General features: G+C 62.7%; 1 protein-coding gene across 8 annotated transcripts; it reads left to right on the top strand.

The window, feature by feature from the left end:
- Positions 1-284: 284 nt before the first annotated feature.
- SH2B2 (SH2B adaptor protein 2) lies at positions 285-24,660 on the top strand. Of its 8 annotated transcripts, none has more exons than XM_042240646.1 (9): positions 285-385; positions 12,822-13,567; positions 16,854-16,955; positions 18,491-18,582; positions 19,862-19,953; positions 20,062-20,220; positions 21,026-21,234; positions 23,258-23,429; positions 24,063-24,660. In XM_042240646.1, the coding sequence occupies exons 2-9, from the start codon at positions 12,851-12,853 to the stop codon at positions 24,413-24,415; spliced, it is 1,896 nt and encodes a 631-aa protein (XP_042096580.1). In that variant the 5' UTR covers positions 285-385; positions 12,822-12,850; the 3' UTR covers positions 24,416-24,660. The 8 variants fall into 8 exon arrangements, with proteins under 8 accessions (XP_042096580.1, XP_042096581.1, XP_042096578.1 ...); XM_042240647.2 differs by lacking the exon at positions 285-385 and adding an exon at positions 2,111-2,398; XM_042240644.2 differs by lacking the exon at positions 285-385 and having other exon boundaries at positions 3,068-13,567; positions 20,065-20,220; positions 21,029-21,234.

Raw genomic sequence — 24,660 nt, 5'->3', positions numbered from 1 at the left:
TGTGCGACCCCTGTCTGAGTTTTAGCCCTGAAAGCTCCAGAGTCTGTACCCCCAGGGGCCCTCCCTTGGGGTCCCACCCCCAGTGCCCATCACTTCCCCCATCAGGGCTTTCTCAAAGGCCCCAGAACCCCCCACCCCTGGGGACCTCTCCTCCCTGACCCTCATTCCTGTCCCAGGACAAAGCTACTCTTGGCTAATCACACACATACGCCCCTCCTTCTTTCCCCACCCTGGCCACTTCCACTTCTCCCACCAGTTCCTTCTTGTAGGTCGGAGTCCCCCTCACTTCCTCCTCCCTGGGTATCAGCCTAGGGCTCCACACTCCACGGCCCTCCTTGGCCAAAGACTGGCCACCAGCGGAGCTCAGCCCAGCTCTTGGAACCAGGTCAGTTCGTGGGGGTGTGGGGTGGGCAGGCTCTCTCACCTGCCAGGAGGGTGGGGTCTACAGCCAGGCCGCCCAGTGTGGAGCCTCCCTCCCTCTTTACCACTCTGCAGGCAGTCCACCCTCCCACCCACCTTCCAGCCCATTCAAAGGTTTGAATCCCAGCCGGATGTCCAGGCCTCGGTGAAGCTCAAGGATGGCTGGTCTGCATTGCACCTAAGCCTTCAAGGGTTTGCTAGGCAGGCCTGGCAAGATAGTGGCCAGTCTGCATATGGAAGGGTAGGGGCCAGGTACCAGGGCCTCAGACCAGGCCTGCCTTGCTTTAGCGCCACTGTGGAGGGAACCCAGGGCTGGCAGGCAGGAGGGCAGGAGGCGAGGCCTTGGGGCCAGTCTCCACCTTCACCAACCCATGGCTCCTCTTGAGGCCCCACCCTTTTCATTCTCAAGACTGGGATAAAAACCCTTTTTTGCCTCTTCTGCATGCTGGGAAATCAGAGATGTGAAAGGGCTTTAGGAAAGGTTAAAGGGCTCTCTACAAAGGTCAGAGGTCAACATGGGTGGGAGTGGGTAACAGATGGAGGCAGCTCCCAGCCACAGCTCCTGGGAGACCAGGGCAGATCACAGAACAGCCAGACGTGGAGCTGCACAGGTTTAGCGAGGGCCAGGAGATGGAGACCTACTGGCACTGGGGGCTGAGGGCCTGGGGTGCGGGTAAGAAGGGAGAGGGGAGGAGGAGCCCCGCGCCCCAAGGAGCAAGCTCTATGTCTGATCTCTGAGCCGGCTTCCACACTTCTCCAGCTGATGCCCCTCTGCTCCTCCTGGGCGCCTTCCAGGCCTGCAGGAGCCCCTCTGGCTCTTCTAGGAAGCCTCCTGGAGGCTCCCAGATCACCAGCAGTCAGTCCGCAAGTTTTTGCAAAGGCCAGCAGCAGTCTTTGTTTTTTCAACCAGACTGAAATCTGCAGTAACTTACGCCCCAGGTTTGGGGGTCTGCAGAACCAACTAGGAGTGAGGAAGACAGGGCTGTATCTCCGCCCCGCCCCCATCAGCCCCGTGTATGACCTCTGAAGGCCTCCCTCCCCGTGTGGCGTCAGTGTCCCCAAGACTGTGAAGATAGGGAGGTGGGAACCCTGCTTAGGTTTTCTCTGCCCCGTTGCCCTGGGCCATTTCCGGCACTGAAAGCGCTGAGGGGAGGGGGCGTGGTGCTCGCCGTCCGGATTTATGAGAACCAGACGTCGACTTCCCCCCGTTGCGACATCTGGGCTTTCTCGAGACTCCCATTGTCCCCACGCCGGAGGGTCCCGGGTCCCCGCCGGGCGCCCGTCCCCGAAAAGCGTCCACGCCCCAGACACTCCACTTACTCAGGCCACCCAGCCGGCCCCCACCGGCCGCGCTCCCGGGGCCACCATCCCGGACTCCCCGGGACGCCTCCGCTCGGGGCGGGGGTGGGGGGGGACCTCGGCGCCTGGCCCGGAGCCCGCTCCGCGAAGCAGGGCAGCCGCGGACGCTCGCCCCGAATGGGGCGGCTGCAGGCCAGTTCCTAACCCCCCTGGGCCCCAAGGCTCGGCAGCCCAGCCGCCGCCACCGGAGGCAGCGAGCAGCAGCTGCGGGCGCCGAACAGGCTCCGCGGAGGGCCGGGGGCGCGGCGGGGGCGGGGCCGGCGCGGCGGGAGGGGGCGGAGCTCGCGGCGGGGGTGGGGCCGGGAGGGCGCGCGCCGCACGGGCGGAGGGTAGGAGCGGGAACCGGGGGGCGCGCGCACCGCGCGGGGCTGAGCTCGGAGCGCGCGGAGCTCCGCCGCCAAGAGAGACGAACCGGGGCCGCGCCGGGCCAGCGAGGAGCGCACGAGCCTTCGAGGTTGTGGACTACAGAGGGAGGAGCCGCCGCCAACGCCAGCTCCCGCCCGGAGGGAGCCTGAATCCGCCGCGGGCCATGCGCCGCCGGGCCCCGGGAGGCCGGCCGCGGTCCGGGCAGCGCTCCGCCGGCGCCCCGGCCCGCTCGGCCGCAGCTGCGCGCCTGTAGGTACGGCCTGCTTGTCCTCCCAGTCCCCTCGTCCCCCCAGTCCATCACTCTGAACCCGGTCGGTCCCTGAGGGCGAGCGTGTTGTGTGCTCACCGCTGCTCCGGGGAGCGCGGCCCCACGCGCCCCGGTCCGCGCGTGTTGTCTTTGTGTGCGCGGGTGGGAGGGAGCGCGACGGAGGAGATGCGCCCCCGGCGGAGATCGGCTTCTAGACCCCCCACCCCCCGCCACCAGCCCGGGCTGGGCGGGAGTGGCGGGAGGGGCCGAGCCGCCTCCGGAGCAGCTGCGCCCCCCGCCCCTTCCCAGGGCCGAGGCCCGGTGGTGGGCGAGCTCGGTGGGCCCCCTGGAGGAGGGGGTCTCTGGCCAGGGCTTGGGGTGGAGGGAGGATCGCTGGGGGTCTCTTCCCTAGGCTGCGGGGGCGGGGGGAAGGCCGACCCGAAATGAGGGTGCAGGCCACAGGAGGGACCCTGTCCAGATCGGCGTCGCCCGGCCGGCACGCCCTCCATCTGGCCCAGGCCTTCTTTCTCACGGTCTCGGTTCCCGACCCGCCCACCCCGGGAGCTCTCCGGCAGCCCTCGGTAGTGTGGGGAGGATCGCTGCGGGTGCCGGAGAGGCCGGCTCCTTTAAGAAGGGGCGGGTTCGTGCCCTCCATTCAGGCCCTCCGGCCTCGCCATTGATGAACCTGCGGGCGGTGCGGAGCCCGGCACCGCGCCAGCCAGCGGGCCGAGACCGGGCAGAGGCGGGGACCCCAGCGGCCCACGAAGTGCGGTCTTCAGCGGGGAGAGGTCTGCAATGACTGGGACCCCTCCAGAACCGCGCAGGGCGGACTCGACAGCCTCGAGAGTGACCCGGGAACAAAGATAAGCCAGTTGGTGCAGGGGAGAGCCTTAGGGCTGGGAGTCAAACCTGGAGTGAAGCCTCCACCGTTTGCCCTTTGAGCCTCCATCATCTACCCAGTAAAATGGGGGTGGTGGTGCCTCCCTCCTTGCTGGGTGACTAGCAGAAGTTGCCCCCCCCCAAAACAGGTCGCTGAGCATGGGTGAATGGGCACCCCTGAGACGGTCGGAGGAGCCAGGGGGTGGTTACCCTAAGAGGCTTTGGCTGCCTCTGTTGCAGGGGGGAGGATGATCTGAACCCTCCCATCCCTGCCCCCAACTTTGAACAGATCTCTTCCATCCTGGCCTCCCTGCTCCATCTGGGAAGCCAGTTGACTGGGAGTGACCTGGAACCTATCCGCTCTAAGAACTTTGGGGGAGGTCTGGCAGTGGGGAGCAGAAGTGGGGTTCAGGGTATTTGTGGGGTTTGGGCGACAGGTTCCTACCAGCCGCCTCCCTCTACTCCTCTCCTCCTCTAGAGGGCGTGAGTGAGGATGGGCAGGAGATTCTGATGCGGGATAACTGAACGGGTCTAAGTGATCAAGAGTTAATGCATGGGCTTTTCCTCTTACCCTTACTGTGAAAAAAACCTGTTTAAAATTTTTTCTAACCCCCTCCTCCCTACTTTGTGGGTCTCCTACGGAGAACACACCAAAGGGTGAACTTCCCTAGGAGGTGGGACCCCCCACCTACCCAGGTGGAGCCCTCCCACCCTACTCCCAGGGCTGAGCGGTTGGTTTCGAGCTGACTGCTGCTGGCTGAGGGTGGCTGTGCTGTTTCTCACGTAATCTTCACAACAACCCTGGGGCTTGGTACTATTATTATCCCCCTGTTGCAGAGAAGGAAACAGATTCAAGGAAGTGAAATGATTTGTCCAAAGTCACTCAACCAATGAGCCAAGCTTCCAAACCACCTCTCTGATAAGAATCCGGTTCCTGCCCCTTGCACTGCCTGTCTATTCTGAGTTGTAGGAAATTGGAGGTTTAGGGACCTTGGGCCTCCTGCCTGCTGTCCCCACGACCTTCAAAGGTCCAGTCTTAGGGCCTGCTCACTTCCTGCTCCTTCACTGTCTGCGTAGGACTGGAGGGGCGATGGCCACTTTGGGAACTGGGGAGGTTTCTCTTCCCCCGCCTCACCTGGGTGGGTCTGTTTTGATGGCTGAGCTCTGTCCCAGGGGACAGCAGGGTGACTCTTCGATATCTAGCGGAGGTCATGGCCACACCTGTTTTGGGGCAGAGCCATGTGTGGGAGGACAGCATCTTTGGGCTCCTCTCGTTTGGGCTCCATTCTCCCGAAACTTCCGACCCTCTGAGTCTAGGGCCCACCTCGGGGCGGGTGTGACACCCAGCTGGGGCTCATGGTCTGGTGGAGAGGACAGGGCACTGCTGTACAGTGTTGTGGAGGGATGGCGGGGGGCGGTCAAGCAGAGACAAAAGACCCTCCTTGGGCTTGGGGGCCCATCAGCTACTGGGGCAGAGGAGCAGGTGAGGAGATGCCAGGCTGCGCATTGAGACCCCAAGCAGTGGACAAGCAGGGGTTGAAGGAAGAGGATGTATTAGAACTTGGAGGTGGTGAGTTTGAGGTGCCTGGAGATCAGCCAGGCTGGGAGATCTGTTGCCCAGATGCCAGGGGAAGCTCTATAAGCCTCTGCAGTACCCAGGGGTCTGGGATACTCAACCGAGGGAGGTGCTGAGGTCTCAGGAGCCACCGGTGTGTGTGTCATGATAAAGCCAGAAGGCAGACTGGTGGGCTAAGTGGTGGGGGTTGAAGGGGGTGTCCGGCAGATTTGGGGGGCTGGGCCATGGCCCAGGGAGGTCTGGGAGGGGTGTGAATCGGGTCCTGGGTGAGATCCCTATCACTGGGAGAGGAGAGACTGTGCGGGGCCCAGGCCAAGGCTGGAGAGGGGTTGGTGCGTCTGCTCCGCACCACCAGAAGGGCAGGGCCGTGCAGCTAGAGCCATCCCAGCCTGCTCTCCATGTCCAGAGCCCATCCAGGAACTGTCCAGCACCAGGCGCTCCTGAAGGAAAACAGGCTCCCCTCCTAAGCCCCCAGGCCCTGACACAGCTTCTTGTCCTGGACCCCACTCCCTGCTCCTCCAACACTGGCTCCCTGCGGGGCCCAGCCCTGGCTTCCCCTGCCCCCAGCTCCAGGAGTCAGAATGGCCACCTGCTCTCCCAGGGTGGGGCCTGGGTCCCCCTCCTGTGCCCTCAGAGTGAGGGCTCCCCAGGGACAGGGCCCTGTTGGGAGCGGCATGTGCTGTAGAAAGGGACAGACCTGAACTTGACTCCACATGACTCCTTCCACCCATCTGGGGCCCTGGACCCGCCAGCATGGCTCCCGACCCATAGGGGAGTCCAGGGTACATCCGGGAATAGGGGACTAGTCACCTCCCTTCCCAGAACCTCACTTCCTCATTTGTGTGATGGGAGAATCCTTCCTTCCTGGCAGGGAGGAGGACGTGAGGGCAGGGGCATAGCCGTGCTGGATGTGGGTCCCAGCCTAGGAAGATGACCTTGGCCCCCCTGTGGAGCCTGAATTAGTCAGGGGCTTGGGGGCAGGGGCGGGTGGCAATCTCGAGAAACGAGGATGTTCGGGAGGAATCCTCTGCCCAGAGGAATGGGAGGAAAAGAGGGAATGAACACAAGACATTTAGGAAGTAGACGCAAAGGAGCTTTGATTTTTCAAACAAATTGCTTATTTAATCCTCATGACGGCCCTTTGAGGTCAGTGCTATTTTACCCACTGATTTGACGGATGAGGAAACTGAGGTCCCCCGGAGGCTGAGTCACATAGCGCAGAAGCAGAGGAGCTAGGATTCAAACCCAGCCAGCCTGGCTCCAGATCTCAGGCTTTTAACCACTCCACTGTCCCACGTGTCAAACGGTCAGATGTGGAGGAGGGGAGATGCCCCGGCCACAGGGCCCCTGTGATGTGAGCAGCTGTAGGCTGCAGCTCTGGGGGCCCCCTAGGACCGAGGGTCTGCAGGTCTCAGAGCCAGCATTGCTTGTCAAGGTCAGGGGCATCGGTGACATCCTGGGGGCTCAGCAGAAGGGCTTCCCTGGTCCCAAGGTGGCAAGGCTGGGAGTTGTGTGGCAGGCGTGACGGCACAGGGCTTTTAACAGCCACCTTCCCGAGACGCTCCTCGGCACCAGCCTTGGACCAGGAGCAGGCAGGTCTGCATGAGCGAGCAAGACCAGTCCCACTTTACAGCTATGGAAACTGATGCTCGGAAAAGCCAGGACCACCTGAGTCCCGTGCTGCTCCCCCCTCCCCATCCCCACGCACATACTGGGGTAGAGTATTAAGAGGGCTCTTAATCCACACCTGTCCCTGCCTGTCACTAATCAGAGCAGCCTCCTCCCCACATTCTGCAGCAAAGTCCCCGCCCATTCAAGAGCATTAAGACCAGAAATCACACCCACTTCTGCCTCCTGCCAGGGTCACGGGTCAACACAGGTATTCTGGGTAGGGAAGGTCTGGGACTTTCAGCCGCACCTCTCTCTTGCAGGAGGCCTTGGTTCAGAGCATGCCCTGTGGGACACCTTCTGAGAGCCCGAAAGTTGTCTGTGCTGCAGGGGATGGGGTGCAGACAGGGGGCTGGGGGATACGGTCCCAGGAGGCCACAAAGGCAGCTGGAAGGAAGCTTGGTGGTAAAGTGCACAGTCAGCTGGGCTGGGCCAGGTCCGGAGATGCCCAGAGGACAGGACACCAGTGAGCGTGGTTGGGGCCGGCTTCCTGGAAGGCTGGGAGCGGCCAAGGGAGACCCTGCCTCCTCTTCTTGTGTTGGGGGGGCCCAGGAGGGGGCCCCGGTTTCCCCACTGTGCATGGTTCACAGCAGGGGGCGGGGCAGGCACTGCCGAGCCCAGAACAGAGCACAGAGGAAGGGTGCCACTCAGGCCCTGCCCCCTGCCCAGGAGGCAGCCTTGCTGGGTGCTGGGTGGCTGGTTTGCTCTGCAGGGCAGCTGTCCCTTCCTCGGGGGTCTTGGGCAGTAGGGAGGCCAGCTCCAGCTGGGGCTCCCAGGGACACCCCCTCCCCCACAAGTGTGGCCCTGGGCCCTGCTGGTGCCTCCCCGCCCTCCAGGCCACTGCCCACCGCGCGGCTGATCGATTGGTCGCCGGCCCATTAGCGGGGTGGCTAGGCCGCCTCGTTAATATTTTAAGGAATGACCTGGCCAAGGGGTCCGGAACTGCGTGCCACAGGGGGGCTGCCGGCTGGCTTGCTTGCTTTTTTTTTTTTTCCTTTTCCAATTGTCAGCGCTATTTTTACCACCGGAAGGCCAGCCGCCCCCTCTCCCGGCATCTAACTGGGGTGGGGGTTGGGGGAGTCTCCCATTTGGGTTCTTGGCAGAGGGGTGAGTAGAGTTCAGGGCTTGGAAAGGCACCAGGCAGGGACACAATTAGGCTTCCCCTCCCCGCACACCCCTGCCCTGCCCTGCCTCCCTGAAGCCCTCCATCCCATCGCCCTCCGGGCCTGGCATGATGGGAACAGAAAACATTTTTTCCAGGAGGAGAGGCCAGACAGCCTGGCTGGGCCTGGAAAAAACCCCAGGGCGATAGATTGGGGAAGGTGGTCTGCCCACACAGGTCTCCATCCCAGTCCTCATAGAAGCCCATGAAGGTGCAACAACCTCCTGCCTGTCCCTGGTCCCACCCCTGCAGGGACTGTGGGACCCTGGGCTTCAGGGTCAAGGGCCGCGACAGTCGGGGCCCCTGGAGGCCACTGCTCCTGCACGCCGCCTTATGGATGGGGAGCCAAGTGCTTGGGAGACACAGGGCCTGGCCGGAGATGCGGCCCGGATCTCCCAAGTTTCTTCTGGCTCCCTGGGGCCAGAAAAGGGGGAGAGGGGGGACCCTGCTCATGGAAGCAAGAGGGCTGAGAACCAAGGGGACCGTGGGAGCTCAGGGTGGAAGGGCTAGTGTCCAGGAAGGCTTCCTGGAACAGGAGGGGGTTTTTACACAGCCCGGAGAAGGAGCAGAATTTGAACAGTAGCCGAGGGAGGCAGAAGGTCCAGCCGGCTGGAGAGCCATGCAGGCAGGGGCGGAGGAGAGAACTCCTGCGGCGCTGCTGGAGCAGGGGGAGCCCTGGGCCCGCTGGCTTCAACCCATAAACCTTCCCCGCCAGCCCAGACCGTGGGGGCCGGAGATGGCGCCCACCCTGCTTCTGGGACCTCCAGGGTCCCCTCCCCCTGAAGCTCTGCTTTTCACACCCCTGGGCCTGTGGTCCCCTCCGGAATGACTGATTGGGAGTCACCCTGGAGGGTCCCTGGAGACCACCTGCTGGCTCCACCCAGAGGTGAGGGGAGCCCCAGCCCTGCCCACAGGGACGCATGGCTCGGAACACTGCAGAGACCACCTCCTGCGCTGTCCTTCCAGCAAAGGGCAATCCCTCAGGCTCACTTTCTTTAGTATTTATTTGACTGTGTCGGGTCCTAGTTGTGGTGTGTGGGGCTCTCGGGGCGTGCGGGGCTCTCTCGGGGCATGTGGGGCTCTCTCAGGGCGTGTGGGGCTCTCTGGGCACGTGGGGCTCTCTCGGGGCACATGGGCTTAGTTGCCCTGTAGCATGCCTGAGTGCTCAGCTGCTCAGTCATCTCCGATTCTCTGCCACCCCACGGACTGCAGCCCTCCAGGCTCCTCTGTCCATGGGATTCTCCAGGCAAGAATACTCGAGTGGGTTGCCATGCCCTCCTCCAGGGGATCTTCACGACCCAGGGATCGAACCTGCATTGCTGGTGGATTCTTTACCTCTGAGCCATCAGGGAAACCCAGCAGCATATGGGATCTTAGTTCCCCGACCAGGGATCAAACCTGCATTCCCTGCGTTGGAAGGCAGATTCTTAACCACTAAGGTGCCAGGGAAGTCCCTCATCCCCACTCTTAAAGTGAGGAAACAGGCCCAGAGGTTGGAGGTAAGGTCAGCAGCCCTCACCCAGAGAGCAAAGACATCAGGCCTGGAGCCCAGTTGAGCAGAGTCGAGGCGCTTGGTCTCTGACCGTTCTGGGCCCCCAGGCAGTTGGGGACAGCGCTCCAGTATCCCTGCTGGCACTGAGCCCTCTTCCTTGTGGCTTGCAGCCTCCCTTTCACAGGGAGCCATGCCTGTAACTAGCGCCAGGGCTCCCTACTGGCCCGCTGCCCGTGGCTTTTACCCCTGGCTGTACCACCCCTGTCACTTCTGCGTAGCTCCGGCTGGACCCAGGGGACATCGAGGGCTGCTGGTCCGGGCATCGGGCCCACCGGCTCCTGAGCCGCCAGCAAGTGGTTGGGGCGGGGAGCAGGGGAGGGCAAGGCAGGGCCAGCGTCAGTGCTTCCCAGGCCAGTCCCTGCCAGGGCACGGCCATCGCCCCCTGCCCTTGGCAGACTCTTCTCTGAGTCCCGCCCCTGCCTCCAGTGAGGCCTAGCTGGGCCCCCTCCGCATCTCCAGAGCCTCTCCCGCAGCTCCTGTCCCTGCACTTGCCCGTCTCCTCGCTAAGAGGACTCTGGGCCAGCCAGAAGGGGGTTGAGGGATGGGGATTGATGCCTGAACTCACAGTGGGACCAGCTTCCTCCCCATCCCCACCCCCACCACCGCCCCATGAGCGGGTGGGGGGCATCCTCACCTGCTGCCAGCTAAGGGACGAGCCCCTCCCAGGCTGCCCTCTCACCTGGTCTGACCCTCCTTGGTGGTCACAGAGGAACAGGAATATCGACGCACCCTGTGGGGAGTGCTTCCTTGCTGGGTCAATGGATGGGCTCGGAGCCCAGGGCCGGACTTCCCATGCTTAGCCTCAGGGCCCCGTGTCCCCATCCCACCCCCGGAAAGGCCCGCTTGCTGCAGGTCGGGCGAGGCCCCGGTGATGGTGGCAGGTGAGTTCCTGCCCTACCCTCACTCCTGGCATAAGACTCAGGCCCACCTTCTGCCCCCAGGAGTGCCTGTGGTAGATGGGAGACAGGCAGACCCAGACGCCTGGGACGCTCCGCCCTTAGCACCTCGCTAGCTGGACACACGGGAGGGGACTGTGGGAGCTCAGCCTGGGCTGGGGAGGTCAGGGAAGGCTTCCTGGACGAAGTGGCCCCCTGAATTCATTCTTGAGGGCTGAGTGGGAGTTAGCCAGATGAGAAGGGAGGAAGGGCAGGGCAGGGGAAAGGCCCAGCGTGAACCAAGCTCATGGGTGCCTGAGCCCAACCCCCTCCCCTATGTCCTGAAAAGTCTCCCTCAGGTTACTGCTCATGCCTGCAGGGAGGTCACTCTTGGTCCTCTTTGCTGGCAGGAAGCCCTCTCAACTCCCTGCCACTCTCCCCCTGGATGCTGGCCTGGGAGTCTCTGAGCGACTTGCTGGTTTGGAAAACTGTTCTCCAGACTCAGTGGCCTCCTCACGAGGCCTGTTGCCTCCCCCAGGGCTGTGCTGTGGTTGCTGAGTGCAGGTCGAAGGCCGAGGTTGCCCCCCAGGTGAGAGGGAATCCCCCGGTGCCCTGTGGCCCAGAGGCCCTGCGGATGATCTCACAGAAGTGGGGGAGCTATTTTTACCCGGCATTTAATTACACAGCTTGGATCCCAGAGGACAGATGAGATGGTGCTCCCAGGAGCTGTGAGGGAAGGGCCAGGCCAGGAATCATGGGGATCCTGGGGAAGGCAGGTGAGGGCATGACCCCTCCATCTCAGTTCCCCTTGCACCCACCGGCCCCCCAGACAGGGGCTCCCCGAGGCAGGGCAGGTCCACATCGCCCCACTTTTTCTCCAGTAGTTTTCACCCTGGCCTGTTGCAGGGGGCAGATGCATAAACAGAATGAATGGCCTGTGCCCCCAGGAGGGCGTGCCACTCGGGATGAGGAGGCAGGACCCCCTGATGACTAGTCACGCACCATGCAGTCTGGCAATCCCGAGTGAGGAAGGGTGGAGGGGCCTGGGGACAGGAGGTGGAAGCTGGGATTCCCAGATTCGGGCCTCTTCAAGGAGGCCTGATTTGCATGGGGTTCAGGAGGAAACAGGGCTTCCCTGGTGGCTCAGATGGTAAAGAATCTGCCCGCAATGCAGAAGACCCAAGTTCGATCCCTGGGTTAGGAAGATCCCCTAGAGAAGGGAACGGCTACCCACTCCAGTATTCTGGCCTGGGAAATCCAATGGACAGAGCTGGCTACAGTCTGTGGGGTCGTAAGAGGCAGATACAACTGAGCGCGCGTGCACACACACACACACACACACACTGGAGGGAACAATTAGAGAAGGTAGTCAGTCCACCATAATGGTAAGAAGTATGAAGAGGCAGCACGTTCCAGGCCAGTATGAAAAGCTAGTCATACTGGATCCACACTGGGAGATGACCCTCGAAGTCTCTGAGTCGGCGTGCGAATCCCAGACTTGTCACTAACAAGCTGTGTGTTCTTTGGCCCGGTGTGAGGGCTTGTGACATGCCTGGTGTGTTGAACACATTCATCCATTCAGTGTTTACTGAGTGCCTGCCACCTGCCCGACACTGGGGACACAGCCACTTAGAAGACGTCAAGAATGCTGCCTGGTGGAGGTGGCATTTTCAGGGGAGGGTGTGGTGCAGGGTGGGATGGGGTGGGGTGCCTGGGAGACAACACAACCCAGCAAATGGATAAACAGTGTGAGATGGGGATATACACTGTGCCAAAAAGTAAGCACACAGGGCCCTAGTTCCCTGACCAGGGGTCCAGCCCACACTTCCTGCAGAGAGAGTGTGAGGTCTTAACCATGGACCACCAGGGAAGTCCTGAGACCTTGTTCTCGATAGAGTGGTGGTCAAGGAAGGCTGTCGGGCAAGATGGTATCTGAGCAGAAACCTGGAGGACATGAGGCAGTGTGAGGGAAGGACATTCCAGGCACATTCAAGAGAAAATCGCAAGTGCAGAGGCCCTGGGGTGGGACTCGGGTGGGACCTGAGCAGAGGGCAACAGGTAGAGTTGTGGGAGTCAGATGGAGGCAGGTCACGGGAGGGGTGGGTGGCCAGTGGAATTTCTCTGAGTGGAGCGGGAGCTATTGCAGGGTTCTGAGCAGGGGAGGGCCTGATCTGCCTTTCGTTTTAGAAATGATGACTGGGTTTCTGGGTGGAGAACAGGCTATGGGGGATAAGATCAATTTCCAGAGGAGGGGTGTGGAGGGAGGGCAGTGAAGAGGCTGCTACTGCTGGTGGAGAAGAGGTTGCCTGGGTCACGGGACAGCAGCCTGGATGGTAGTGAGTGGAGGAGGAGTGGTTTTCTTGGCAAGTTTCAAGGGTAGAGCCAAGAGGATTGCGCATGACTTTTTCTTGTCCTCCAAACTTCAGTGACCCGAGGGTCACTGGAGGCTCATTAGGGACCCCACTTGAAACTACCTGTCATCCCAGCCTCCTGCGCCAGACCCAAGAATGACTTTGGGGTTCCCTGAGACTGCTGTTTGAAGAGAGAGTGAATGGAGGGGGGCGGGGTCCCCCTCCCTCCTGCAGACGCATGTCCCACCTCCCCGGTTGTCCTCACACTGCTGAGAAAGGCGGCTGCACAGTCCCAGGGAAGCAGGAGCGGGTGGGCGCTCGGATCCAGGGGTGGGGAGTTGACTCACCGGCTGCTCTCGCCCGCAGCCTCCGGGGGCTGCGATGGGACGAGAGCCATGAATGGTGCCGCCCCGGTCCCGGTCCCGGTGCCGGTCCCGGACTGGCGGCAGTTCTGCGAGCTGCACGCGCAGGCGGCCGCCGTGGACTTCGCGCACAAGTTCTGCCGCTTCCTGCGGGACAACCCAGCCTACGACACGCCCGACGCCGGGGCCTCCTTCTCCCGCCACTTCGCCGCCAACTTCCTGGACGTGTTCAGCGAGGAGGTGCGCCGCGTGCTGGTGGCCGGGCCGGCGCCGCCGCGAGGGGCGGCTGAGCCCGCGGACGCCATGGAGCCCGGGCCCGCGGGGCCCCCGGCGCTCAAGGCCGCGCCCTACGGCCACTCGCGCAGCTCGGAGGACGTGTCGGCGACCGCGGCGGCCAAGGCCCGCGTCCGCAAGGGCTTCTCGCTGCGCAACATGAGCCTGTGCGTGGTGGACGGCGTGCGCGACATGTGGCACCGGCGCGCCTCCCCCGAGCCCGACGCCGCCCCGCGCGCCGCCGAGCCCCCGGCCGAGCCGCGCGACAAGTGGATGCGGCGCCTGCGGCTGTCGCGGACGCTGGCAGCCAAGGTGGAGCTGGTGGACATCCAGCGCGAGGGTGCGCTGCGCTTCATGGTGGCCGACGATGCGGCCTCGGGCCCCGGGGGCGCCGCCCAGTGGCAGAAGTGTCGCCTGCTCCTGCGCAGGGCCGTGGCGGGCGAGCGCTTCCGCCTGGAGTTCTTCGTGCCGCCCAAGGTGAGTTGCCCACCCCCTCTGCCCTGGGAGAGGGGATCGTGGAGGACCAGGCTTCCAGCACCCCTCGGTCTTAGCTGGTCGGCAAAATGGAGTATTCCGGGTCAGGAGCCTGGAGTGCCGGCCCACCGCCCCACAAGTCATCCCTCAAGCATCCTTCAAGCCTGGGAGGGGTCAGAAAGACCCTCTGGCTACAGAAGGGGTTCTTACTGTTCTGGGAGGTGGGGGGGTACTGCAGAGGCTGGCTGCCTGGACTCTGTCTTCCTCACCTGGAACCGCTGGGTGGCTGGAGCCTCCCCAGAGAGGCAGGCAAGGAGTTATTGGCACACTAGCCTGCTGGAGGTCTGCAGTCAGGCTCAGTAGACATCTGTCTGGTGGCCAGGCTCCAGCCCAGCCCCGGCCCAGATGGCTCCCTTCTGGCCCAGGTTTCAAAAGCTGTTTCTTGCCCTTAGCAGCATCTTGCTCTCCTGAGTGCACCACACCCTCCCCTCCTGGGGGTCGCCATCAAAGCTCTAGGGGCAGCTTTGGGTCTCCTGGGGCAGGCGGAGGGAAGAGGGGGCAAACCTGCCTCATTTGGAAGGAGGGAATAACTAACAATAGTCCCCGCTTCCTGAGAGCTGTCATCCTCCCAGGAGCCCAGCAAGGTGGGCATCAGTGGTCCCAGGTCACAGAAGAGAAAACAGGAAAACTCAGGGAGGGGTGTGGCCGGCCCAGAGTCACAGAGCTGAGCTAATTATACCCATCACCCCGGTGGTCCTGGGAACGAAAGGAGCTGGGAGGTGGGAGTGTGTGCTGGTGCAGCAGCCCCGAGAACCACCCAGGGGCCCCACCCACCTCTGCGCCCACCCTACCCCCAGTGCCTTTAGTCACCCTGAGCCTCGCCTCCTTCCCGACCTCCCTGTCTGTCTGTACTCCCGATCCTCCTCCTTGCCTCTCTCCCCTTGGAGGTGGATGGGGTGGGCTCCCCAAGGTCTAGGACCCATGAGCCGTAGGGGAGGTGATTTCCTAGGGGGACACACTAGCTCTCTGAAGCGCTCTCTCCAAGTCCCAGGACCCCCCAGACTTCCCAAGGGCTTTCTGCCAGCCCAGGCCCCACCTTTAGGTCCCTGAGAGAATCACAGACTACTAAGTGCGATGCCACTGCTCGTCAGACAGGGAGACCGAGGTCCAGTGAGGGTGGGAAGCGGGATGGGACTTGCCCAGGGTCACCCACAGGGCAGGGCTTGAGCTCTTCTGCGACTTGAGTGGCAGCCACAGCTGCCCGGCTGAAAATAGCTGCCCTCAAGGGAGGGGATGTAACAGCTGGTGCCCCCTGCGTAAGCCCCTCCTGAGCCTATCACTCACCGCTGGCAGAGGGCAGGGTTCCTGGGGGGCCACTTTCCCAACCTCTGAGCAATCACCTTCCCAACCTCTGAGAAAGGCCAGTGGGTTCCTACCCCCTGATCTGGCCTCAGACTCTCCGTTTTTCATGCAAATGTTTGCAAATTCAGGAGCGACTTCGTGGGAAGGGGGAACAGGCCTCACGAGGGGTCAGATCCCATTTCCCAGATGAGTTAGATCTAGGATGTATGCACCCCACGGGAAGCCCCGGCTGACACTCCTCCCGCCTTTGAGTCCTGTTCACCCGCCCACGGTCCAGAGCTCTTCCTCCTCTCACCCCTGGAGGCCTAGCTGCACCCTTGGAGCTGATGGGGGCTTGGGGTCTGCAGGCTCAGGGACTGTTTCCGGGACCCTCAGAGCGCCCTTTCATACAGCCCCGTGTGTCAGACCTCCAGCCCCCTCACCCGCCCTGCAGGAAAAGTCTCCTGGACCCCAGGTCCCCTCATAGCCCTAGACCAGGCCCCAGGAAGCAATGATGCTGGCCCCCTGCCATCGGGGAACCACCAAGAAGCTGTTGTTTGCTGGGCTGGAGGGTCAACCTCAATGGAGTTAGTGCAGGATGCTCTGGGGGCCCCGAGGAGTAGAAGCCTAAGCTGCAGAATTGTTGACCAGTGGACAGGGCCCTAGGACAGGCATTGCTGGAGACTCAGGCTGCATAAGCCAAGGCCTGGGGTTATCAGTGGAGAAGGAAATGGCAACCCACTCCAGTATTCTTGCCTGGGAAGTCCCGTGGATGGAGGAGCCTGGCGGGCTACAGTCCATGGGGTCGCAAAGAGTCAGACACGACTGAGCAGTCAACAGTTTCCCTTGGGGCATGAAACAGGCTGACAGCTCCAACCACGCAAGAGGGAGCAGTGAGCCAGAGCGAAGGGAGAGGCAGACGGGCCTCCAAGGCCAGGCGGAGGGTGCACCGCCTCTGGCAGCGGCAGCCCCATCCGGCTCTTCTCTGTGGACCTGCCTGTTTCACCCGCTCCAGGACCGCGGGCCCCGCCCGGCTGGCTGGCACGGGGGCCTGCCGTGGTCAGCGAGCCCGCAGTCACCACGCCGAGCCCAGCCCTACGCCCGCTGGACGGCAGCCAGTGCTGCCAGGAACCCCCACCCGCCTGCCCACCCAACGTGGGGCCCTTCCCTTTCCTCCTAAGAAAGTCCCTGTCCCAGAGCTCAAGCTCTGCCAGGAATCTCAGTCTCAAGCCAGCCCCAGGGGCCTTCCGGCCAGGGCCAGGAGCTCTGGGGCAGAGTGGGGGGCAGGCACAGAGCGGCCCTCCCGGAGAGTCCTGCCAGCTCACCTCGGTCAAATCCCACACTGGCCTCTTTTCTTCCACCTGGAGACATGGCCCTGCCCGATTCCAGGAATCCCGTTCCACGTCAGGGTCTCCAACCCTGTACTGTGGTAAATCTAATCTGAAGGAGGAGACAGCATTTTTTTTTTTTTTTAATGAACTAGAATAGAATAGAAAATGTCACACTCCATCACACACAGCCAGAGTAAATATTACCCGGTGAAACGTGTGTTTCAGAGATATTTTTACCTAGGTGTGTGTACCGGGTTACCATGTCAAATGTATTTCTTACTGTAGGTCAAGATGAAAAATGTAAAACCACAGATCTGGTGGGTGTGCTGGGCGGAAGGGTGGCTGGGGCAGAGCTCGCCCCCTCCTCAGAACTTGGAGGTGGGAGACCCATGTCCATCCTAGCTCTGTCCCTGACTTGCTATGTGACTATGTGAGGAGGTCCCTCCAGGTCCCAAGAATGCCCTCAACTTACCCATCTGTGAAATGGGGATTGGGACACCTCCACCCCAGGGCTGCCTGGCATCCTAAGCTGGGGGCGGCTCTGACCTCTGAGTGCGGGGGAGGGGAGAGAGGACTTCAGGAGGCCCTGGGGCCACTGTCTCACCACCCTTCATCAGGCCTCCAGGCCCAAAGTCAGCATCCCCCTGTCGGCCATCATCGAGGTCCGTACCACCATGCCCCTGGAGATGCCGGAGAAGGACAACACATTCGTGCTCAAGGTGAGCCCCACCCCTGGCCCTGAAGACCCCTCGTGGGGGTGAGGGTGAAGGGCCAGCAGCAGGGTGGGGGCAGGGAATCCCAGATTTGGGGGTGGGGGTCCCAGGACCCTGCACAGATGTCAAGCTAGGATGTGAATCCTGGCCCGAGCTCCAGAGACAAGTGGCCCAGGTGTCGTCCACCATGTGGGTCTCCATTCCCATTTCCTCCTGGGCTGGGGGGAAGGACCTGAGTTTCACTTCCTCCCTCTCGCCCCTTCCCCCACTGGAGTCCCGCCACCCGCACCCACCCCACAGGCAGGAACTGGTAGCCAGCCTGCAGCGGTTATGCAAATGCCCGTCACCAGCACTGGAGTGTGGGAACCGCCTGGCCCCTCCACGGGCACAAAGGCCCTGAGGGTGGCCAGGGAGGCAACCCAGTGAGTCTGGGGGCTGCCCGTCCTTTTCCCAGGCCCCGCTTCGCCGGGATGGCCTGCTCGGGTTGCTGAGGACACAGCTCTGGGCTGCCAGGGCTGTGGTCCCGAGCCTCGTTGGAGAATCGGAGGGTGTTTGTGAGGCCAAATCCCCAAGGAGGCCTGGTTCCACCCCTCCAAAGCTGCATGGAGGGACGCCACCCCCCGCCGCCCCGCCTCCTCTCCAGGGGCCCAGTTGGGTTTATGTTTTTACTCGGCCCTGTTTGTTTAGTCATGAACTCCTTTATTCATTTAACAAACATTTGCCAACCCCAGACCCTGAGTCACCCAGTCTAGGAGCTGAGGACACGGCCCCTCTCTGCCTGGCTCTCTCATCTGCTGGCCTTACTCCTGACAGCCGGGTGGCCTCTGTATCTCAACAGGTTCAGGAGTCCTGAGGCCACGGCACCCACCTGCCGGGCCCACTCTGGGCCTGTTTCCCCATCAGTTCAGAGCAGGGTGGAAGTCAGTTCTGAGCTCTGATGGGATGGGAATCCCACTGCTCTTTACTAAACAAGAAACTCAGAGGCCAGGCCTGTTCAGGTCCCAATGCTGCCACTGAGCTCTTGTGTGACTGAGCCAGTTAGCAGACTTCTCTGAACCTCAGTCTTCCCATCTGCACAATGGGGAAAGTGTCACCTCTCTCTCCTGGGGCTGTTGGGAAGAGTTCATCAGACTGTGTGCCTGATCACCCTCTGGGCCGGGCTTTCTCCTTCTCACTTCCCTTCTGGAGGCTGCTTATTCCTGGGGCGTGGCCCCAGAGGCAGAGTTCCAGGTGCAAAGGCGGGTGAGCCCCACCACTCAGGGCTGGGCCAGCCGGCCCCCCACAGACTGAGGGTTGTGATGCCCTTCTCCCACCCCCACCCCAGCCCTTACCCAGCACGGCCTCCTCGGGGGCTGCATCCGCAGGGCTTGAGGATGACCTCAGTCATCCCCGTGATCCCCTGCGGTGGGCCCAGGGGAGAGGGGCTGCTGCCCGAGTGGGCTGCCCTCCGCTGGGGACCCCCGTCTCCCCAGTTGCTCAGACCAGGGAGCTCCCCCTGGGAGCGGGATGAACCTCTGGACTCTCAACGCCGCCCTCCCCAGGTGGAGAATGGAGCAGAGTACATCCTGGAGACCATCGACTCCCTGCAGAAGCACTCGTGGGTGGCTGACATCCAGGGCTGCGTAGACCCCGGGTGAGACCCCTGGGACGGGTAGATGGGGTAGGGGCCTAGCGGGGCTCTGCCCTGGGTGGAGCCTTCACGGGGAGCAGCTTTCTGGGGAGGGCAGGAGCTGAGCTTGAGAAATGGGCCCTTCCTAAGGCAGTCCAATCCAGGTGGGTGCTGGCCAGGACCCTCCCTGTCCCCACACCCCCCCACTCCCAGCAGGCTCTGTAGGTTCAGGGTCCTGGGGCCTGGAGGGCAGTTGAATCCTCTTGTTCTCACTCCCAGGAGAGGCTGAAACCATGAGGAGATAGATGAGTAGTGATGGGGGGAGTACCCCTAATCCAGTCCTGGGGTTCAGAGAAGCTGTACTGGTAGAGGGGCCCTTTCTCTGAGGCTTAAAGAAAGGGGGGCCTGAGCCAGGCAGAGGGGGCTGGGGGCGGAGGAGAGCAGTGGAGGAGCGCGAGGGTCTGGGACTCGCGGGGAATGTCAGCGCCCTCGGCTGGCTGGAGTTAGAGCTAATGAGGCCGGGCCTTCAGCGACAACCGCGAAAGCCGGTAGGTCTGGGCAGCGGGGAGCCATGGCTAGTAATAAACCGGGGGGCAGAAGGACAGCAGAGAGGCCGGCTTCGCCAACCGGGAGAGGTTCCCCAGCCCAGGACTGGGAGGGGTGGGCAGGGCACCGGCCGAGCCGTTGGCAGCGGCTCCTCTGGCTAATGGAGTGAGCCAAGCCCGGGGGGAGGGGCTGCTGCTTTCTAATTAACAGCTTCATTTAAGGAAGCACAATTAAAGTCCTGGAGCCTCCCAGGCGCCCCTCCATCCCCGAAGTGGTTCTAATCCCTCCCCTACCGCCCTTCCAGCCATCTGCTCCGCACACTCTTTGCCTCGCCCCCGTGAAGGTGAACCTCACTTTGCCGGTGTTTCAGAGCCGCCACAGATGGGGACACAAAGGCCCGGGGGAGGGGAGGGGCCGGCACGGCCCCACCCACCCCAGGCCCCGCCCCTAGAGGAGATCCTCTGTGGGATCCTCAGAGGAGGCCAGCCCCTCTTGGGGGTTAGCGGGTAGGGGTCGTGTGATCTCAGGGATGGCTGCACGCACTTGGAGATCTGTCCATATGGCCCGGTCACTCACGTGGTAGCCACTGAGCAAGCTGAGGGTGTGATCGCAGGAACACGGAGGCAGAGGGACCCAGGCGAGCCAGACAGCAGATGCTGGCCGCGGGACAGTCAGCCTCTGCCTGGCTCTGTGAGCAGACCGCGGTCGGGATCCGAGTCCTACGGCTGGACACGGCTGGGCTTTCTTGCCTTCGCAGGGACAGCGAGGAAGACGCGGAGCCGTCCTGTGCCCGGGGAGGCTGTCTGGCCAGCCGCGTGGCCTCCTGCAGCTGTGAGCTCCTGACGGAGGGTAGGTGGGCACAGAGCTGGCTGGAGCAGTGGAGGGCAGGGCTGGAGACTGAGGTCTCTCCAGGGTGGCCAGACAGACATGCATGTTTCCCACCTGCCGCTTCTCCAGCAGTGGACCTGCCCCGGCCCCCAGAGACAACGGCAGCCGTGGTGACAGCCCCACACAGCCGCGCTCGAGAGGCCGTCGGCGAATCCCTGGTCCACGTCCCGCTGGAGACCTTCCTGGATACCCTGGAGTCCCCAGGCGGCAGCGGCAGCAACAACACAGGTGCAGTGGGGCCCTCCCTCTTCCTGCCCCCCTTCCGGGGGCCCCCGCCCAGCCCACAGACACCCACAGGCCCCTCCCAAGCCCTTCCTGAGCCTCCAAAGCTGTGACCTTTCATCCCCCTGGGTCCTTTGCACAGCAACTCGGTAGTTTTGGCTTTTGCAGGCCCGACTGGGAGCCTGACCCCTCCCATGGGCCCCGGTTTCTAGAAAATGCTCACGGAAAGGGGTACCAAGGGTCAGAACCAGAGGGATGGGGACAAAGACACTTGATTTGTTCCCAAGTTTGTTGCTGACTTAAGAGAGTGACCCCAGGAAATTAAGCAACCCCACCAATTTTTTCCAGAGAAAACTGCTCGGTGATTGTGAAATAAGCATCTTCTGATGTTATACATACAAGCAGATAGCCTGAAGTCTGCACCAGCTGGGGCTATTGAGGACTTTTCGTTGCTGGTTCATGAAGTGCAAGGACGTTTAACATTTCTTGAGTGAGAACAGAAACCATTGGCCCGTCACTATTAATGAGACAAGAGGCTCCCTTTCCCTCATTTGATACATTCTCATCATTAAGCTATTTGCTAAACCAGACTTGTCAGTTTAAATCTACTCTCTCTTAGGCTATCGTTTTCTCCTGTGTGTTGGTTTACCTCATACATTTAGTGGGCCGGGTCCGGTCCCTGCCTCGTTCTCAGTTATTCAAAGAGCATCTTACCTGCAAAAACCCAACAAGCTGATCAAGATGACCCATCCCTGTTCTCCTTCCTGTGGCCCGTCCGTCCCCACGCCCCTCACTCTGCCCCCCTCTGCAGCAGAGGAGGCAGCAGAGCCAGAGGCCCAGGCCGAGGCTGAGCTGGAGCTCTCCGACTACCCCTGGTTCCATGGGACGCTGTCGCGGGTCAAGGCGGCTCAGCTGGTGCTGGCGGGCGGGCCCCGGAACCATGGCCTCTTCGTGATCCGCCAGAGTGAGACCCGGCCCGGGGAGTATGTGCTGACCTTCAACTTCCAGGGCAAGGCCAAGGCAAGTTGGTAAAGGGGTGCTGGGGGAGGGGGAGCAGACAGGGGAAGCCTCCAGCCCGGGGTTAGCGGTGAGGGTGGGGGTGGCCCCGAGGCTGCATCCCTGCCGGGCAGTAGGCTCCGTGCCGGGCAGTAGGCTCCGTGGGTGTGGGGGCGGCATGGCTTCCCACGGGCCAGGCCTGCTCCTGCCTGTGCTCTGAGCACCCGCCTTCCTCTCCCATCTCCCTGAGGGGCTGCAGGCTGCCCCAGCCGTGGTGTCTCCACAAGCCGATGGGGTCCTGCCTGAGGCTGAACCCACAGGAGGCTGGGCCCTTCTGAGGGTCTGGCTTTGACCCTGTGCATTGGGGATCACGTAGTACTGGGGCTTCTGAGGGTCTCCACCTGGAGCCACCTGGGTACAGGGGCTGGGGTCAACCAGTGCCCCCCCACCCCACATAGCCCCTCTTCTTCTCTGCTCAGCACAGTTCACCAGCCCTCCTGGGCGCCGATCCAGGCCAGGCCTATGCTCAGACCAGGCCGGGGGGTGTGGGAGGGAACCACACAGTGGGCCCCAGAGAACCAGGAAGGAGGACCTGGGTAAGAGGGCTTTGCGGGGCAGAGGGCACTGGGAGGCTCCTGACCCCACCAGCCCGAGTAGGAAAGGACCTTGGCAATGGATGGGGAATCCTTGAGATGAAGACAAGTGAAAGGGTGGGTCAGACAGGGCGGGGCCAAGCCCAGAAAGTCCAGTGACTGTTGGGGGGCGGGGATGGTTAGAGTGGGCAGGAACCTCAACCCCCTCTCCTCAAGTTTCCGATAAGGAAACAGACCCAGCCCTGGCTCCTCCCAGGACACGGGTTCCGTCAGTCCCTGCCAGAGGAGGGGGCAGCCCAGGACTCCCGCTCCGGGCCTGCACTGGGCCAACATCCCAAGCCTGGGCTGGCCGGGCTCAGAGTCCCGCCCCCCCACCCCTGGCTCCCTGGGCAGCGTTGGCCCCACTGTGGAACACTTCCTTCCCTGCCAGGGCTTCTCTCTCCTGTTCGTAGGTGCCCAAGCTAGCTCCCCATCGCAGGCACACCCTGAAACCCTCCCGTCACCCCCCTTCTTGCCACACACACCCCAGGGACAGCCACTCTTCCCTGTGTGGGATACATATGGAGCAAAAAGGACTGAAGTCAGGGCCCTGTGGCTCACCCACCACTCAAGACCACAGGCCTGGTTGCCCCGTCTCTCCCTGCAGTGCCTGGCCCAGGTGGGCCCAGTTCTCCGGGCTCCTCCTATTCCCTCACAGCTTGGATGAGTGGCACCTGTGGCCACGCCCCCCCAAATCTGTGGGGTTGCGTCCAGCCTGGACCTTAGCTGAGCAGGGACGGCCAGCAGACCCCTAGCTGGGCTGGGAAAGTCACCCCAACATGAGTTCTCTTCTTAGCTCTATGCCAGTGGCTGTGGGTGAGTCCCTCCCGCCCTGTGCCTCAGTTTCCCCATCTCTAACACGGAATCTCTGGGCTTCCTTGGATGGCTCAGACAGTAAAGAATCCACCTGTAGTGCAGGAGACCCAGGTTCCATCGCTAGGTCGGGAAGATCCTCTGGAGAAGGGAATGGCTACCCTACTCGAGCATTTTGCCTGGAGAATCCCGTGGACAGAGAAGCCTCCCAGCTACAATCCATGGGGTCACAAAGAGTCAGACACAACTGAGCAATTAATACAAACAAAACACGGCATCTCTACCTTCTAGGGCCTCTGGAGACTAGGGATGGACGGGGTGCATGAAGGCCCTGATTCTGGTGCTCTCGGGATAGGGACGAATGCATTCCCCTTCCAGCCCTCGCCCGGCTCCGTGGCCCTCATGCCCATCCCCGCCACCGGCATGACCCTCCCCATCCCGAGACGGGGCTCCCGGGTGAGAGGACCTCGCTCTGACACTGCCCCATATGGCCCCTGTGAGACCTGGCCCTCCCCCTGACCTTCAAAGGCACTTGCCAATCAGGGAGCGAGTCTAGGACACCCCTCCCTCCCCCCACTGACCATGCCCATCTCTGCCCACAGCACCTGCGCCTGTCCTTGAACGGCCACGGGCAGTGCCACGTGCAGCACCTGTGGTTCCAGTCTGTGCTCGACATGCTCCGCCACTTCCACACCCACCCCATCCCGCTGGAGTCCGGGGGCTCTGCTGACATCACCCTACGCAGTTATGTGCGGGCCCAGGGCCCCCCACCCGGTAAGACGCCCCTAACCCGGCCCGCGCAGACAGACGGCTGGGCAGTGGGGGAGGGCGTCACCCTGCTGGCCCCCGGGGGATGAGCACCAACCAGGTCTGTTACCCGTTGTAAACCACCTGGACCAGCCGGATGGGCGGGAAAGAGATAGTCCCAGCCGATCCCTGTCCGGAGTAAATTCCTGGCGGGCGGAAGGGGGCGCCCGCGGGCATCCCAGAAGTGGGTGGAGTCCCTTAGATTCCCGCATGGGTGGGGCTGAGCGCCGAGCTGGTAAGGAAGGCAGCCTGGGATGGGTGAGTGAAGGTGTGGGGCAGGCGGGTTGCGCGTTGGTATGTCCGCCACACCTACAAACAATGGAAAGTGTCAGTCGTGTCCGACGCTTTGTGACCCCGTGGACTGAAGCCTCCAGGCTCCTCTGTCCATGGGATACTCCAGGCGAGAATACTGGAGTGGGGTTGCCATGCCCTCCTCTAGGGGATCCTCCCGACCCAGGGATCGAACCCGTGTCTCCTGCATTTGCAGGCAGGTTCTTTATCGTCTGAGCCACAGCCGCCTATACCCAGGACTTTCTCTAGGAGGTGGGCTGGAACTAGGGGCGCGGGATTTGGGGTCTGAGCCTCCCTGTGTGATGCTAGGTCACCCGTTCCTGGGGCGCTGGCCCCTGTCTGCACGCTGCTGGGGGGTGGGGGCGGCCCTGACGCCCGCGGTCTCCCGTTGCAGACCCGGGACCCTCGCCCAGTGCCGCGCCCCCGCCGCCCGCCTGCTGGAGCGAGCCGGCCGGCCAGCACTACTTCTCCAGCCTCGCCGCGGCTGCCTGCCCTCCCGCCTCGCCCTCGGAGGCCGGCGGCGCCTCGTCCTCGTCCGCCTCGTCGTCTTCGGCCGCGTCGGTGCCCGGCGCCCCTCGCCCCCCCGCCGAGGGCCCGCTGAGCGCCCGCAGCCGCAGCAACAGCGCCGAGCGCCTGCTGGAGGCGGCGGGCGGGGGAGCTGAAGAGCCCCCCGAGGCCGGGCCAGGCGAGGGCGCCCGGGGCCACACTCGCGCCGTGGAGAACCAGTACTCCTTCTACTAGGCGGGCGCGCCGGCGCCAAGGCCCTGGGGCCACCGGACCCGCCCCCGGCCGCGGGCGTCCAAAGCCGGACCCTGCCGGCCACCCGCCCCGCCCGGCGCCGGGTGGGAAAAGCGAAGCTCTTCAGTGAAGACATAATGTTATTAAAGAGCCTGTTTTAGGGACTGCA

The sequence above is a fragment of the Ovis aries genome, chromosome 24, assembly GCF_016772045.2.
Source record: "Ovis aries strain OAR_USU_Benz2616 breed Rambouillet chromosome 24, ARS-UI_Ramb_v3.0, whole genome shotgun sequence".
Taxonomy (NCBI): Eukaryota; Metazoa; Chordata; class Mammalia; order Artiodactyla; family Bovidae; genus Ovis; species Ovis aries.
This window is presented reverse-complemented; position numbering and strand designations above follow the sequence as displayed.

What these genes read in the sequence shown, in the direction of transcription:
- SH2B2 (XM_042240641.2), top strand. Translation starts at nt 12,656, where the DNA reads ATGGAGGGGGGCGGGGTCCCCCTCCCTCCTGCAGACGCATGTCCCACC. An exon ending in ACAACACATTCGTGCTCAAG is followed by an intron (nt 16,956 to 18,490) that starts GTGAGCCCCACC and finishes CGCCCTCCCCAG; the next exon opens with GTGGAGAATGGAGCAGAGTA. An exon ending in GGCCCAGGGCCCCCCACCCG is followed by an intron (nt 23,430 to 24,062) that starts GTAAGACGCCCC and finishes GTGTGATGCTAG; the next exon opens with GTCACCCGTTCCTGGGGCGC.